General features: G+C 34.5%; 1 protein-coding gene and 1 pseudogene across 1 annotated transcript; one reads left to right on the forward strand and one right to left on the reverse strand.

Annotated features, from left to right (window-relative positions):
* Nucleotides 1-63: 63 nt before the first annotated feature.
* LOC137809384 (3-oxoacyl-[acyl-carrier-protein] reductase, chloroplastic-like) lies at nucleotides 64-5,201 on the forward strand (annotated as a pseudogene).
* A 715-nt stretch (nucleotides 5,202-5,916) lies between these two features.
* LOC137811575 (uncharacterized) lies at nucleotides 5,917-8,795 on the reverse strand. The gene has a single exon (XM_068613366.1). It carries the CDS (start codon nucleotides 8,679-8,681, stop codon nucleotides 6,240-6,242), a length of 2,442 nt encoding a protein of 813 aa, XP_068469467.1. The 5' UTR covers nucleotides 8,682-8,795; the 3' UTR covers nucleotides 5,917-6,239.
* Between the last annotated feature and the right edge of the window lie 9,843 nt (nucleotides 8,796-18,638).

Here is an 18,638-nt window from a genome sequence, read left to right on the forward strand (position 1 = left end):
CAAATGCTATTTTAGCGAAAAAACAAAATTTCAACCAAGCAAATTGAGACCCTCACTTAACAAATGGCCAAACTACCACAACAGTTACATGTTATTAATGTTAATCATGTGCAACCACCTTTGAAATGTGATTTTTGTGAAAGTATTAATCCAAATGGCCAATCCCAATATCCAAAAGTTGGCCCAGAAGAGGAAGTCCACTATATGAATAACCAAAAGAGGCAAGTGAATTTTCCTAAGCCTAATATAACTCTTTTGAAAATCTTTCTCGAGGGTGGAGAAGTAATCACATCCAAAACTATGGCTGGAACCTTGAAGTAGGATCATCTAGTAGACAACTTCCATATCGGTAGCAACATTATCCCTCTACGCAGTAGAGACAATTGAAAATAGAAGATATATCAGAGAAGTTTATGCAAACCTCTTTATCTAATAAAAAAATATAAAAGTTTATCAAATGACTTTTTAGAGCAATAAGGAAATCACTTTTCAGCTTATAGAGAGACTACTAATTCCAAGAAGCACTCAGTCAATCACCATAAGAAGTGACAAAGTTGTAGACAAAGGAGAAAGTGATAACTTGAATGCAAAGGAGGAAAGTTTATGGAGAGAAGAGAAGAATAAAAAAATGAGTTTGAAGATGAAGAGAAAAATATAATAAAAAAGAATGTCAATACAAAAGAAAACAAAGAAAAAAAAAAGAGAAATAAGGAAATATCTGAAAGAAAGAAGGAGAAGAATGAGATGCAAGTTCTAAAGAACTTACCCTACCCTTTTATTCCTTCAAAGAAAGATAAAAAAAAAAGACATTTTATAAAGTTCATGATATCTTCAAACAACCTCGTATCTTATCACCGTATCTTTTGTGGAGCTATGCAACAAATGCCAATTTATGCAAAGTTTATAAAAGAGCTCCTTACTAAGAAAAGGAGGTTTATAATAACAAAATAACTCATATGACATTAATCACTTCACTCATTCACCGTCCACCGTCGCAGGACATAATCAATAAATGTCTTCTAATTTATTTCTTCATTAGTGTAGCATTTCAATCAAAAGTTAATTTGGAAAATGGTGTACAATTATGCATCCCAAAAAAGGAAAGAGAATTTTTTTATATCAACCAAGAATAATCTTCACCAAAAAATTACATTCTTGAATTGGACCAAAATCTTCGTATACATTCTTTGTAGATTTGAAATTTCATTTAAAGAAAATTGTTATTGTACTCTTCATGAGCATGAAACTGAAATTGAAACAATTGAAATTACCATAAATGACTTTTATTTTTAGCTGGATTTAGATGAAGATCATGATTTTACTACTATGCTTGATAATTGATGGATGACAATATCTAGTAACCTGTGGAAAATAGTGGATGAGTAGTGTGCGATGTGAAGGGTGTATTTGGGTCAAGTGTGTTCTAGGAGGATTTTAATCTGTGCAAGAGAAGTTGCAGAAAGAAAGCTGAAGGAAACATGTCACTTCCCCATTATAACATTCTAAAGAAGAATAATGGTTTAATAATTTTTTTCCTTCTAGCACGATCGATTTTTCAATTTTATCTCCATTCATTATCTTGAATTTTCTTAAATGAGTTTTTTTTTTATCAAATTCCTTCATGGTAATATGATTACTATAATGAAAGGTGAGATTCATTTCTTGTGTAGCTTATAGATTTCCTCAACAAGTCAAGTTTGATTAATAAAGAGTTGTTGATGTAATGTGTAATTATTGTAATGTTGTTATAATCTTATATTTACCTTTTTCTAGAAATTGGAATCAGAATTCGTTCAAAGTAGCTTTTCAACCAATAATAACATCACCTCTTTAATTGCCCTTTTGTGACTTCCAAATGGTAGCCTCGCCAAGACAGAAATGAGTGTTTGTTGTTTGCAAATTACAATCTGGTTGAATTTTTGTGAGTGTGGCAAAGCATAGGGAACGTGATGATGATGATTATGGGTTCTCTGGCTCGACCAAACTCCCTCCTTTTCCAAACCAGTGGAAGGGGACTTACCCAGTTGGTGTGTTTTCAGAAGTTGACATTCATTTTCCTCTGGGCAGCTTGAAGTTGATTGAAGGCAGAAGAACAAAGAAGCCTCTTGCAAGGTAAGTTCCTTGATACCAATTCAGAAAATTTAACCATCATAGCAACAGATAAAGCCAACAAAATAGTGTATATAATCAAAGTAACTCTCACTTCACCAACTGTTTTGTAGGGTTAAGTAAAAATCCAAAATTTTAAGATTTAGAGCATGCATACATGATATATATTACTCTCACACTTTCATGTGTCATTCACTTATTAGGGTTGCATGTTTTCTACTCTATTACAGGTTTTGGTTAACTATGCCAAGTCATCCACACAAGCTGAGGAGGTTTCCAACTTGGTATGTAACTTTTTTCCTCTTTCTATATTTTTGGTTCTTTTAATTCTTATACTTTGTGGCCAAGTGCACGCATAAATTATAAGCTGCAAAATGACTTTGTATGGAAAGTAACATCGAGTAAGGAAAAGATGATAGAAAATCAAATAAGATTGAAAGCACAGTGGTGTGTGATTCCAATGTGAAAGAGGTAGATTATGTTAGTTATGTTTTCAGTAGTTGAAATTTGGAATAATTGCATATGGAGAGGCCCTATTGTTGTACTTATGTGTCATGTTGATGGATCACGGTTTTGGATTTGTAAATTATTATATATTTTCTTATTAATAGGAGTTGAATATAGGTATTAGGTAGTTTATGGCAGCTCAAACACACTGTTCAACTATCTAAGCTAGATTATTATATACTTACTGATCATGTGAGTTTGGTGCTATTTGGAAGTAAGTGTTCAAGCTAGCTTGATCGGTTGACTAAACTTTCTGCATTAATTTATTTGATTATCACTTTCAGATTGAGGCATTTGGTGGACAAGCTCTTACCTTCAAGGGAGATGTTTCAAATGAGGCTGATGTGGAGTCTATGATTAAAACTGTGAGAAATTTTCTTTTTTTTATTAGATTGATGAAATTATTCCACCTGGTGAAGTGGTTAATTCATACGTCCAATTTCAGGCAGTTGATGCATGGGGAACTGTTGATGTATTGGTAAATAATGCAGGTAACTTGGATAAGTTATGCTACCACTTATTTATTTAATTACTTTAATTTCAGATTTCATACTTAAAATATCATGGGTTCAGGAATTACACGAGATGGTTTGTTGATGAGAATGAATAAATCTTACTGGTGTTTTTCTCTGCATTCAGGTGAATATGTACAAAATTTTAAGTTCATGTTGTTAAATCAAGCGTAGCTGTTTTTCGTTTCTTTCATTACAGGAGCCGATGGTTTGCTTTTTCACAGGCAGCAGCAAAGATTATGACGATGAAAAAGAAGGTGACAACACTTTTATGCATACCATCATAGAACCCTTTGGCCATTAAGTTGACTTCTTTTTCTCAATTCATCAGTTTGTCTTTTATTATGTGTATATGATAACAGCAATGTCTGTGTAAATACTTGATGTTAGTATATGATATCATAGTTTCATGTTACTTTTGCAGGGAAGGATAGTGAACATTACATCCGTTATTGGTCAGGTTGGCAATGTTGGAAAAGCCAACTATAGTGCTGCAAAGGCAGGGGTAATTGGCCTCACAAAAAGTGCTGCAAGGGAATATGCTAGCAGAAACATGACTGTAAAATCTTTGAGCGTGATAATCAAAAGGCAGGTTTATTATCGGTTGATAAAGTTAACTAAAACTCAGCATTTCATTACAGGTTAATGCAGTAGCCCCAGGGTTCATTGCATCTGATATGACTGCCATGCTACGACCAGACATTGAGAAAAAATTATTAGAGTTAATCCCCTTAGGTGAGTGACCCAAATATTTTTAACTCTGAAGCACTTTAACTAAATTTTTAAATAACTGAAGATGTGCATGTGTATGTTGCTGCTAATAGCTACTATTTTTTTACCTCGGATTCAGGAAGACTTGGTCAATCAGAAGAAGTTGCTGGACTTGTGGAATTCTTGGCTCTAAATCCTTCTGCTAATTACATCACTGGACAGGTCATTTATTAATTTCCCTATTAATATTGGTTTTCTAAATGTAGAACTATTGAGTTCTGTCATTAAACTACCCATATTTTATTTGTAATTAAAAAAAATCTTGTCACGCTGAAATGAAATTGATTTTATTCTATAACCTACGCTAACATCATCTTATGCTTTTTGACACTTATTTTGTTTACATATTTTCATCAAATTAATCTGTCTCGTGTTTATGTAAACTATAATTTCCACGTGACAGGTGTTCACCATTGATGGAGGTATGGTAATGTAAGTCTCGGGAATCTGTTTCGGAAGATAGCAATTTGAACTTCTTTACATCACAGTTCATCGCAGGCCACAGAATTTCCACTTCTGTCGTATGGTGATAGTTTGTTCTATACTGATCTATGCTCAAGCTACCTGGTGACTTGTGGTAGAAGTTCAGTTTAGCTTTCTAACAGGTTGCTTCTTGAGATGAATTTGGCCTATTGCTGGTGATTCTTATGGTCACATTACATTTTACATTTCATGCAATTTATCATTTTGGGCATTACCTTTCTTTAACAACGAGATGTTTGCGTTCATTTCGGAATAACTGTTTGATATTTGAATAATGCTGATTGTCCAAGATTCTCTTTCTTTCTCCCATGGGAAAGGGTGTTTGGTGTAGTCTTTTCTTTGCTTATTTCAGTCTAATGGTTAAATATGGCCTTGGAAGCTTCAGGAATGAGGTTCGATTTTCAAAGTGATTCTACGAATCATGCAACAAGTCTTTTACACGAGATCTGACCACTAGGTCAGTCTTTACAGTTGAAAGTACACAACAGCAGTGACTGAACAAATGAAAATGGGCTTGCATGTCAAGTCGACCTAGGTTTAATTTGGAATAACAGCTTCTTGGATCACACAATATTCAAACAACACTACTTTATTTTGGAAAGTGTAATCTAAAATGTAGTTTTAGATTTCGGATTATTCTCTTCAGGAGGGTGTGGTGTAGGCTTCCTTGATCCAGTTTAATTCTGATTCAATGATAAAAAGGTCAATAGTATTTCTGATCTGTTATCAAGTTGGCTGTAGGCACTGGTTCAAATCCAGTACGATAGGCGACGTTGGTCTTGTAACACTTGATAAAACCAATCACAAGTTTAACAAATTATGATCACAACAAATATAATTTATCATGACAGTATCCTAATCATATTTAGCAGTTTGGAATTCGAAACTAGAATTAGTATAAGAGCATCAAGCATCTGTGCATTCTTGACTCCTTACACAACTATACAAGAAAGTTAAAGATGATCGGTGCCCTAAATACTGTATGCAGGAGGAAACAGAATTTAGAAAATAATAAATATTTAATTGAACTCAAATGAAAATTAATCCCAAGCAAAAACCATAGGTGAATTCAATATCATCAATAGCTCCAAAATCGATCATACAACGTTAAACCATAAAAGAATTGCAAAAACATTCTAAGGAAAGATCAAAGACATTGTACATATTTTAATAGAATATAATATTGTGAGACCGGATTGTTAGACAAACGGATAGCTTTTTTATCAGTTCAAAAATAAAGATTGCAATGTGAATGCAATCAAATGGTTAAGAAGGGGAAATCAAAACCTTAACGCAATTCCTAAGAAGGATTGGGTTGCTTCAGTGGCAGACAGGAAAAGGCAATCAAAACCCTTAAGCTTTTTACTCTCTCATATTTTTAGCTTGGTGAATTTCGAAAGATATGATGGCTTAATTGCAGCAAGGTATGACTGCCCTATGTTTGATTGGAAGATGCTATTGATGTATAACATTAGTAGTTGTTTCAGGTATTAATTTACATCTATAGTAAAGTAAAAAATGGTTAAAAAGACAGTACAGGATAAAAGTGTGTAACATTAACAGTTGTTTAAAGTTCTTAATCTACCAGCTATGCTTGTGTCTTTACATTGCTGTGTGTCCTAAACAAGTTACAACTTTGCTACTAGTGAGATCCTGACAGATCCAAAACAAAATCATCACCCTTCACGAATTTAAATAATCATTATCCTTCCCGAATTAAAATAGACAGGTGTTTGATGTGTAAAGTTCTGAAGCATTCGGTATGAAAATAGTCAGGAAATTTGTTTCTCATTTCCAGACACTGTATGTTAAAAATCCTTGGACAACCTTCACTGCCAACAACTATTTTGAAAGAAACTATCCAACACACTCCACCTGCAAGGTTACATCCTTGATTCCAGCATTATGTAACAGATGCAAAACCTGAGACTTGGCGGATGTCTTGTCTGTATCTGTTGACAAGTGAAGATGCATCGTACCGACTACATCTGAGTTTGTGAAGCTCCAGGAATGAAACTTTTGAATGCCATAAACACCTTGTATCTTCAAAACGTTAGATAAGGCATCCTTCAACTCATGTTCTTGCACCCTTGGCACTCTTTGGAGTAAAACTTCTGCTGAATTTTTTAGTAAAGGTATCACGGAGGATACAATTAAAATAGAAATAAAAATTGAGCAGGCGGGATCAGCAATAAGCCATCCCTTGTACTTAATTAACAGTGTAGAGATAACTACACCAACACTTCCCAAGGTATCAGCAAGAACATGCAGGAATATCCCTTCCATGTTGTGATCAATATGGTGATGGCCGCGCTCTTTGTGGACAAGTGGAGCTTCTTCATGACTAGAGTCTCCAGTTTGATCATGATGTTCACCATGGCCATGGCAGTCAGCAGCTTCATGATGCTTAAAGCTCTGAATGTTGTGATTGTCTTCATGATCGTGACACTCACCATGAAGCTTATTCTCATGACTATGATGGCTATGATTATGATGATCGCCATGATCACTAGAGCATGAATGGTCTCGACTATCACTGGGAATGGATATAAATTTATCATGGCTGACATGTGTTGTTCCGTGAGAATGGCAATGCAGATGATCATGCTCATGATGATGGTGAGTGTGATGGTGATTATGTAACTCTGGGTGTGAGTGTGAATGGGAGCACGATGATCCAGACATTCCATGGCCATGGGCGTGATGATGCTCCTCGTGAAAGAATATCAAGCCGATGACATTGACTAAAAACCCTCCTATAGAGACAACCAACAAGCTATTAGTTGATATTTCTTGGGGATCCAATATCCTCTCAAAGGATTCAACCACTATAAGTGCTCCCACAAGAACTAGAAACACAGCATTAGTATACCCTGATAGAACCTCAAATCTTCCTCTCCCATAGTTATAGTGATTATTCGCAGGAAAACGAGATATATACGAGGCATACAACCCAATGGCCAAAGCAGCACAATCAAACAACATGTGACATGCATCAGATATCAGCCCAAGACTATTGCTCATAAAACCGACAGAAAATTCAACAACCATATATCCAGCATTGATCAGAAGAAACACAGCGATTTTTCTTGACTTCCTCTCACTCAAAACATGTCTAATAGGCTTCATAATAACGTCACTTAAAAACTCCTCTTCATTGGAATGAAAAGGATCCAAGTCTCTAACACCCATATAGAGCAATAGTCCACACAGCAACAAACCCCAGAGGGAAAGTTCAGGGAAGTAAAAAAGTTCCAAGACCAGGGTACACACGAAAGTGACCAGAAACTCCCTCTGAGAGTCTCTCAAACTCACCAAACCATCATCATCGTTGTCCTCGTCGCTGTAATTCTCACTCAGCAGGACACCGAAAACAACAGTGTTGGCCAGAGGCCATAACAGATTTCCAAAGGCGACATTGTCTTCTTGAGACTCAAACACAAAGAAGCTAAAAACAGCAGGAACAAAGAGAATAACAGTGGTGAAAAAGAGAGTAATTAACCGAACCCGTTTGGGGCCAAGCTGTTTAAGCGTGGTTCCGGAATCAACGAGCTGGTAACGAGTGAGAAAGCCGGACAGGAAAGGAAGAAACAAAGGCCAAATCCTGCCAGAGACGCAGCTGGGAGAGAAAGGAAAGCATTCGACCCGGTCCCAGCCGAAGGAGAGCATGAGGAGGCCAAGGGAGAGGGAGAGGAAGCCGCGGAGGTTGGGCCGTTGGGGGTTTCTGGGCTGGGCCGCGACGGAGCCCATGAGTTCGGCGAGGATCATGGAGGCGGTGCTGCAGTAGCGGAGGGCTTGGAATCGGAGGAGGAAGACGAGGGCGAGGAGAACGGATTTGGCGAGGAGGATCCTCTGGTGGGAGTGGGGGAGGGAGAAAAGAGAGAGCTTGGGCTTGTGGTGGAGAAAGGGGTTGTCTTTGGAGGAGGAGGATGAGGAGGAGGAGAAGAGGGAGAAGGTGAGGGTGAGAGAGAAGGAGAGGAGGGAGACAAGGAAGGAGAAGGGGAAGAGAGAGAAGGAGGGGGAGGAGCGGAGGAAGGGGAGGAGGGAGTAGAGGGAGCGGAGGGAGAAGAAGAGGAGCAAGAAGAGGGAGGATCTGGATTTTGATTTCGTTTTCGGGATGGAAAGAGAAGCCGGTGGGCGGCGGCTTTTCGAAGGGGTGGGCGTCGGACTAGAGAATGATGGGTATCCGAAGGCGGGGTAGGGTCCCGGAGTGCCGCCGAATGTGGCTGAACGCGGTGGCACTGAAAGGCGGTGCGGGCGGTGGTGGTGGTGGCGGTGAGGGTGATCGTGATCGGCCATGGGAGGGTGGACTATGGGTCTGCGGTTCCTGAGTAGACGGGCAAAGTGGGGTACTGTTGGCTGAGTTCGAGTGAACCAGGTTAACCACAAACAACAATATTTCAGAGGGTTGAATTAAATATCTTGTGGAATGCTAAATAGTATTTATTTGTTTTATTCCGCAAAAAATAATTAAACTTTTTATTGGAAGGTAAAACGTTGCGTTTTTCATAAACTTTTAATGTGCTTCTTTAAAGATTTTAATTGTCTCGTCTTGGTCAACTCTTTTGGATGGTGATTTGAGAATTAATCTGATATTGGTAGTATATGATTGATCGAGGAAGATGTTTTTTCAACAATTTCTCTTCTTGATTTTGTTTCGAGATGAGATGAGTCGAAATTTGGGTAGACTCCATTCAAGTTCTAGTGATTCAATTTTTAAGGACTGAGGATGAGTCTATCTACAGAAAACAGAAAATATTCTGACGCTCAAGTCGGTAAGAACATCAAATTTGGTGTATGTAGTGAATATAGTGCTAAGATTTGAGTTTTTTTTACTCATTGTGAGTGCTCATGTATTTATAAGTTTTCATGGACTTAGATCTTTGACTTTTGTTTCTCCAGGTTTTAAAGCGGCATATTATAGTATATTTTTATAAAATCTTAATATCATGTGTATAAATGAAAATATTGTGTGGTATAATAAGGGAAATTGTGCAATTAAATTGGAGCATTTATGTAATATTATCAGGGATATTACTTAAAACATTTATGCAATATAATAAGGGATAATGCGTAAGTGAATCAGAGTATTTAAAAAGGTCGACATGTTGTAAAGGCTTATGACCGAGATGTTGGTCATGTAGGTTGGTCCCCCGAGGATGTAGGTTCATTCTTCTGAGGTGTGAGTCGGCTTGGACCTCGAGATACCAAGATGGAGAAGGTCAGCGTGCTCGGCTTGAATCTCAAGCTAGCAGAATAGAGAAGGTCGACATGCTCGGCTTGGACCTCAAGCTACCAGAATAGAGAAGGTCGACATGTCAAGATACTAGAATGAAGAAGGTCGGCGTGCTCGGCTTGGACCTCGAGCTACCATAATAGAGAAGGTTAGCGTGTTTTTCAAGCTACCATAATAGAGAAGCTACCATAATAGACTGAAATTGAATACATTTGACTTGGACTTTGATCGGTATATGTCCAATCGAGTCTGGGACGCTACAAATTTCAACTAACGAATTCGTTGTAAGTTGTAACCAACTTATATTTTCAATGAAATTTTTGTAAATTGATTAATCAAATTTGTGATTTTTTGAAAACGTTTCTCATCGTTTCGTGTTGCATGAGAAATTCATACCAATAAATGTAAGGAATTTTTATGTAAAAAGGATGAAATTTGTGTGTACCAATCAGTACTAAACGAGTCATGTCACTCAATCTCGGTGACCGACTGACCGGTTGAAGATATATTTAAAGTAGTTACAATAAATAATAGTTAAGCCAGTTGTAAAGATTTCTTGAGAATCAGGGACACGTTCCACCAAATCCAGGTAACACCCCGAGAAATCAGGGAACCTCCCTATAAATAAGCTAACACTAATATATGATATATTCGGTCATCATACACTACAAAAAAAACTTGTATGTGGTGGCGGTTATAATATGACGGTTATTAAAAACCGCCACAATTAGCTGTATAATACGTCAGCTTTTTAACCGCCATAATCTTCCTTCGAAATGTGGCGTGTAGAACCGCCATAATTATCCTTCGAAATAAACGCTCTCCCATGTTTCGTTCCCTCCTTCTTGACCTTCCTCTTTCCCATTTTTTTCCTATTTCCCTCTTCGAAAATATACAACCTTACTCTTTTTTTAGTATTCCCCCCTCACATTTCCCTCTTCGAACCTTGTCCTCACTGAACCCCCTTTTCATCGCAATGCAACCCCTCTCACTGAAACTTCCCCTCTTTCGTATTCCCCTCTCTCAGCTAACCCTAACCCTCTTCTCATTCTCACTGAAACCTTTCTTCTCAATTTCACCGCAAACCCTTTTCTCATTCTCACTGAAACCCTTCTTCTCAATCTCACCGCTAACGTTCTCACTCTCACTGTTCTCAGCCTCACCGCAAACCATATCACCCTTCTCACTCTTCTCACAATGTTTGGCCGCCATTACGGCGCAATCGTTGGTTCGTTGTTGCAACAGGTACGTGCAAGGATAATTTTTTTGGCAAAATTATGCTTTTGTGTGTATTTCCTTCCGAATATAATTTTGAAGTTCCTAATTTCGAAACCCTCACCATCAATTCTTTTGTTTTTGATTTCCAAACCCTCTATATTTAATCTCATCATCACGACCTTTGGCAATAAGCATCTCGCTCTTAAGGTAAGAACCCATTGGCATTTTTTTTTCTCTAAAGTTGTGTGGTTTGTATGGTAAGGATATTCCACGAAGGAAAAGTTTCGATGTTTTTGGTTTCATATTTCGTTTTTGCTTCTGCCATCTCTTTATTGTTTGTGGTGTTCTAATGAGAAATAGGGATTTGATATTTTTATTGTTGTTGTACGACTTGACTGAGAAGGAGAAGCATCGACAATGTCCAGGAATAGATCTGATTGTTGATGGTGATTGTTGCGTCTATAGACATAGATGTTTAAATACGATAGTGTTCATGGACATTGTAAGCATCACGATGTCACCAACAAGGACTCTGAGCATCATGATTTACACTTTTTTTGACACAGGTATATTTTTCACCCTTTTTCATGTGTTCCATTGTTTTGCCCTGCATATTTATGTTGTAAGTGTTCGTTTCTTCATGAACAATGTCGTTAAATCTTTTGTTAATCCCCAGGAACCCTGAGGAGATCCCATAGGAATGAGAACAAAGCTAATATTATTGTTGAGTCCACCAGAGTTGGAGGATGAGCATGATGCCTGTGATTAGCAAACTCTATTGTTCATCTTCTCAAACAGTGCTAAGGGTCAGGAGGGGGCCACATATGGTGAATGGAGGGGGCTGTTTTCAGGGTTGATGGTTGTGGAATTTATGGCACAAAGGTACAACTGATTCTAATAGATGGGGAAGGAGATGCTTTGCTTCTTATGCATCGAAAGGTATGTGAAAAATTAATCCTAATCTTTATCAAGTTTTTCATAGAGTGTGCATGCAACGTGTTGTGTTTTTGTGTATATATATTTTAAGTTTGTGATTAAGTTTCCATTTCTAGATTTTGGTGGTAAAAAAATATTAATCTCTTGCATTCATATATCTTGAGATATATCATATATATAATCTAAACTAAATGTGTATATGTTTGATGGTTTAATTTGCTATGTATTGGGAGTTTTAGTTCTACACGTGAGATTGATTTGGTATGCAATGATAAAATTTGCACATAAGTTAACTTTGTGTGATGTTCAGGGAGGCATGGTTGAGGCCCTTAGCATTTACAAGAAGTGGAAAGGATAGCCTGAGGATATGACAGTGCCAGAGGATGTCATGATCGATCAACCATCCAATGTTTGCCCATTGAAGTATCTTCTCTCCTAAGCTCAAATCAATGTGGTTTGCTAAATGTCTAGGCTTTTACTTTCCAAATTCCAGATAGAATACCTGATTCATTTTATGGGGTTTGGTTTGCTAAGGAGTGTCGTAAAACCTTAGTACTCCTATGACACTCATTAGAAAAACCTTTATTTTATTACTTCTTCCATATCTATTGCTTTAGAATTTTTTGGAAATGAGAATTTTTGTTGGAGATCAGTGATGGTCAATTCTTAGTTTATTTTCATTTTTTGGTTGTTTCCTTTGCTGCATGGTTTAGGTTGGAAGTAGCTTGAGCTGGAGCCAAAACTATGTGGCTAAACACTTTCTTTTTTGATAATTCATTTCCAAAAAAATTATAATGTTATACTTTATGAACAATATTTTAAGTAGTTTAAATGTTAGGCTTAATTAAATATGTTAAATAGGAACGAAATGGGAGAAGATGGATAAAAATGTTGATGCGGATATTGTGATTGTGGGAGCTGGTATATGTGGCCTTGCAACAGCCCTTGCCTTTCACATGTTTCCTCTTTTTAGCTTCTTTTTTAATTCCTACTCTAAAACTATTAACATTGCTAATTTTATGTCGTTGGTGAATATTACAATTTATTATTCATAAAGTATTTTAGGAGTTGAATCATGATTTGATACATTAATTTGTTTCTTCCATGGCATACAAGATTTAGTTTCAGGAACAAAATTAAAAATGTGGTGTTAAAAAGATCAGACACTGTACGAGCAATAGAGGTAACATCTATTCCAATACAAGGGAAACATCTTCCCATGCATGCATGCATATATGAAAAATGATATATAATACAATTAGATTGATTTTGCAACCATTAGTAATTTTTGAGTTTCCATTTATATATGAAAAATGATATATAATACAATTAGATTGATTTTGCAACCATTAGTAATTTTTGAGTTTCCATTTTTATTTGACTGGATTATGAATTTTAAATGACATGGTCCAGCATGTAATGCTTCTATTTCTCTATTAAATATAATTTACACATCCAACCATAGTCATGATCTTAAGTCTCTTTATTTGATATTGGCCCTTTGTACGGTCTAGGGAAGCATAGTGGTTGATGTACATGATATATATCATCCCTATTGACCTTTGATGTTCAAACTCTTTCTATTTGAATATCTATATTATTGATCTATTAATTTGGTTATTGTTTTATTATTTAGATAGTTGCAATTCTCATGAATCTAAAGGTAAATCCTAAAATTATAATTGATTTATAATTGTTGATTTTTATTAGCTACCTTAATTTAATTTTATTGCCTTCATATAATTTTTTTCTCTCATATTATACCTTGAATTTCATAATATAACATTGTTTTCATTTATTTTTCAAAAATTATTAATTAACTCTAAGCATATTTTAATTTAGTCCAGGCACCGGATGTTGGAAGTGGTGTTGCATCATCAAGTCAGAATATTATGGGATCAAGTGGAGGCAATAAGACAAATTAGGATTGAAAGTGAAATAATTTATATTTTGACAATTTAATATACTTTGTTGTTTGGATTAGTTTGACATTATTAACTTTGTTATCAATGAATAAATGAAGTCATCTTTTGATTATTATGTTTAGCAATTTTAATTATATTATGAAATTAGTTTATGTTACAATTTAATTATATTATGAAATTTAATTATAATATGAAATTAAATAATATTATGAAATCAAATTATAAAATAGAATTAAATAAATTATTATAAATATTAAAAATAAAATTAAATATTTAATATTCGAATTATGACAGTTATAAAGTATATTATAAATGTCATACTATATTGTATTAAGTGGCGGTTAAAACTGCCACTATTTACGTTAGAATTGGTTTACCCAGTTTTAAAATTACGACCTTTATAACTGACGTCAATTACATGCTTAAAACCGCCACTTTATACAATCCATAATATGGCGTCTGCTACAACGGTTCTCAATTGACCGCCACATTAAACTTTGTGGCGGCAAGAATTCTGGCGGTATGCGGTACCGCCACAAACGTATAATGCGGCGGTTAAAAACGCCAGTTTTTGCGAAAATAACCGTCGCATTATACACGTTTTTTTGTAGTGATAACAGAGGGTCCATGACCAAACACTATAAATAGATCCTCTACAAAGGAGTAAGGTACGCTTTTGATTAGTTCTTAATATACACTCAGAATATTAAATACTTACTTGATTGTCGGATTACCTTTTGTAGGTCAACCTCGACCGAGCGCCAACAAATTAAGGAAGGAGTCTTAGAGTATCGAAGAGCAAGGGAGTGATCGAAAGATCAACATATCAACAATTGTACAACCAGGTCCAAGTACTATTTAGGTCCACTTTGTCTATACAAGTACACTTTGTAACTGGCTCAAAGAGAGAGATATTAAATAAACTCATTATACATCATAACCTAGAAAAAAATTAGAACAAATTGGCATCCACTGTGGGGGCAGGTAAAATTGGTATTGTCTCCATAAGTTTTAAACAAACATCCTTTTGAAGAGGTAGTAACAACATTATGTGGAATCAGGGGCAAGGTGCTCCAACGAAAGAGGGAAGCGACACACCCACCTTGAAGCATATCTTAGAAACGTTACGAGAACTCCAACGCAAAAAATGCAGAAAGTAGGAGATAAGTAGTGGAATTTCGGACAGAACAAGAGCGCTTGTGAGAGGAATCCTTGATAGAATAGGACAGAGGATGACGCTGAAATGTCTTGCCGACTAATGGAGAAAGCCATCATGGCACATGAGGATCTACAGAAGGTTAACGAGGAGTTGTGACATCCTCCCATGGTCAGGCAGCGTGACAAACAATAGTTGACCATAAACATAGGCTGATCCCCAACCTTTTTCCCAAGTATTCATGGAAGAACCGATCCTATCACATTTCATGATACTGAAGATAACTTCTTTCTTTGAAACTGGAGATCCAGAGAGTCACCTCAAAGCGTTTCCTGTCCAAATGGCGATCTCAAACAGCTTGAATTCCGTTCATTGCAAAATGTTTACAGGTACATTCACAGGAACTGTCTCGTAAAGGTTCATCAAAATCCCCAACGGATAAATTACATCTATCCAGTCTTTTGTTAAAATGTTGGTAGAGCAATTCACTACTAATAAGGTTAAACCACCGTAGATGACTGACATTTTCGACATTAGGTAACATGAGGGCAAACCCCTTAAGGGCAGTATGGGTAAACATTGATCTTGGCCAGAACCTAAATAAAAAGTAGTGACTCATGACTATTTTACGACAAGTGTACCGTGTTAGAAGTAATAAATTTGTCCCTAAGAATGGATATCAAACCCACAAGGAACATTTGAATTCTCAAGTATAATATTCTCTAAATAGAAAAAAATAAGTAAAAGTTTTTTCGATGTTTGTTGTGTATGAGATTGCAAGAATGTAAATAAAGAAAAGTAAAGAGTTGTTTGATTCAATTGGAAAAATTGTGATTGGGGTTCATCCTTCTCACTCTTTTATATTTTGAAAAGCATAATAATATTCTAACTTTGATTGATATTGATGCCCATATAAAATTCATTTATATCAATTCCTTGCATATAAAATTACTAAGATAGACTCTTAAATATCGATTCTTTTACATATTTATAAAAACTTCTTATTGTTACGAGCAAATGTTGATAGCAATTAACATTTCAAATCTATTCCTAGCATTCAAATATGTTAAACATTATCATTTAGGTCAGAAGCTTAGAAGTACTTTTTAGTCAAATCTAAGGATCAAAATCATGATAAAACAAGTGTTAAGAATAAAATGACAATACCAATCATCAATTAAGAACAAAATATTATGTTTAAATATCACCTCAATACATAAGAGTTTAAACATATTATTCCCAATCTCAAAGGGTACAATTAGTTACTCATGTTGGCCATTACAAGCATGGAAAGCAAGAAAAAAAAAATCTAGGATGTTTCTCCTTGACGGTTCTCTCCTCTAGGGTTTTCTATCACCTTCTAACCCAAATGATGTCTAGGGTTATGCCTCACACCTCATATTTAACCTAGTTAGACTTGAGTTAAGTGACTTCTCGCCTAGACGAATTACAACTTGCTTAGGCGAGTTGGACAAGAAGAAGCTCAACTTCTCTGGAGTGATCTCACCTGGCGAGATTGGACTCGCTTGGGCGAGTTCCTCTTGAGTGCTTCTGGCTTAGGTGAGTTTGGACGAGTTTTGAGCATTTCAACCTTCCATATTCATCTTATCTATTCTCCTTTAGACCTTTCGTCTCCATTTTCTCCTAGGATCCTGAAATTAACACAAATTTGGGAATAAGTCGTTCTTATTCATATATAATCACAAAATATGTAAAAAGATTTAAATTAATAAACTAAGGGTTAAATTATAGTTATTTTATCAATAAATATCCATAAGTGTCTATATTTTAATATGAAATATTACTGAAATATAAAACTTATCAGTGACACATGTAGTAAGACTTGACATGAATACTAAAGAAGTTTTTATGTTATGAAGCCTTGCCTTATGGGTATTGCAATGAGGTACTTTAAAGCCTCAATATTAACATCATTTATATTTCTAATATCCCTCTCCCATGCTTGGGAATATGTATTGGTTGTTGCCCTCCACATAATACTTTTAAGTTTTTTACCTTGAATTTTCTTTCTAAAGTTGGAATATAGATGTGTAACACCATTTTGTACTACATAAAACTACCTTGAAATGTCTACTACAAGTATGTATGCCATTAATTTTCCTTCATTTCCAAGAATTGTTTATGGTAAGTGGCCACAATATGCAAACACTTACACTTTTCTTGGACTCCATACACATAACCCTAACTCTCCTACTATCATTCTTGATGATTTTGAAAGCTTCATTGTCTATGAAATAGGTCCCTAAATCTCAAGAGGAATCAACCATGTTTTTCGACGTTGTAAAAGTAGAAAACTAACAACTACTTGGCGGCCCATCATCACCTTCTTCACTTTTATCCACACTATCCAATTCTTCCAACTTTCACTAAGTATCTGACAGTCCTCTATCCTTCACACCTATTTTTTCAGTTGAGTTATTGTCATCACTCAATGATTGTAAAATTATCTTAATAATTGGATTGATAACCTTTCATGTGATTGTTTGCTTCCCTCTACATCTCTTACTTTTCCTTTTTGAACTACCCATAACCCCATCAACATCTTCATCTTATAGCATTACCTCAACAACATTTATAATTATATATAATCATATTATATTGGTTAATAATAACTTAATAAATATAATCATATAATTTATATTATAATTTTAATAACAAACTTTATAACATATATTTCTAAACTAATTAACAATATAAAATATATTAAAGATGAGGATACATATTTTTTTAGAAAAAATAAAGTTTAATAAATAGTATAATTCTATATAAAGTACGAAGAAAAAAAAGAACGACCAAATAAAAATAGAGTGTTAAATTGAAGAAAAAAAATAAAAAAAAAAGTTTGACGTTGTACTTTTAATTATTTATTCTATGATTTCATGAATTTTGATTATATGTTTTTAAAATTTAACACATTTAATTTTAGAATTACTTGAATTGTTAATATAATATTTTTCTTTGATAGATATGAGATTAGATAAAAATTGAATTTAAATTATTGATTATTATTTTAATTATTTTGTAAAACAAACTTTGTTAGTTATTTTTATTCTTTTTAATGGCATAGATTTAAATGAATGATATATATCTATTTATTGAGAGGGAGAGAGAGAGATAGAGAGAGAGTGAGGAGAGAGAGAGAGGATTGAAATTTTTAAATGTTGAATTTAATTTTAAAATGAATATGTTATTTATTTATATTTTGAGAGAGAGAGGATTAAATTTTTTATATGTTCAATTTAATTTTATGTTATTTATTAATGTTTTAATAAAAAAATATTGAATAGATGGATAAAGGTATTATATATAAAATATAATAAATTTAATATTTTTTAACAGTTAATTTATAAACGTTGAAGAATTTTTTTATTAATTATATTCTTATAAGAAAAATAATTTTATCATATGATATTTTATATTACTAAATGATTATCTTGAGACATGTATATTTTCTCATTTTTAATGAAAGTTTTGTGACAAATTAAAAATTAGTTATAACTAATATATAAATATAGTAACAAATTTTATGTTTATTACTATTAATTGCATTATAAAAAATAAAATAATGTTGATTTATGAAATGAAGATGATAAATTAAAATCTAAAATAACATAAATTTAATATTTATTTGCCACTTATATATTCTATTAAACATATAAATATTATGATAATTATAAAATGACATAAATTATAGAACCCAACCATGTATAGACAAATGAAATAGAAGAATTCAAAGAATTCTAACAAACATTACAAGTGAAAGA

This window comes from Phaseolus vulgaris, chromosome 2 (assembly GCF_000499845.2).
Source record: "Phaseolus vulgaris cultivar G19833 chromosome 2, P. vulgaris v2.0, whole genome shotgun sequence".
NCBI lineage: Eukaryota > Viridiplantae > Streptophyta > Magnoliopsida > Fabales > Fabaceae > Phaseolus > Phaseolus vulgaris.

What these genes read in the sequence shown, in the direction of transcription:
- LOC137811575 (XM_068613366.1), bottom strand. Translation starts at nt 8,681, where the DNA reads ATGGCCGATCACGATCACCCTCACCGCCACCACCACCACCGCCCGCAC.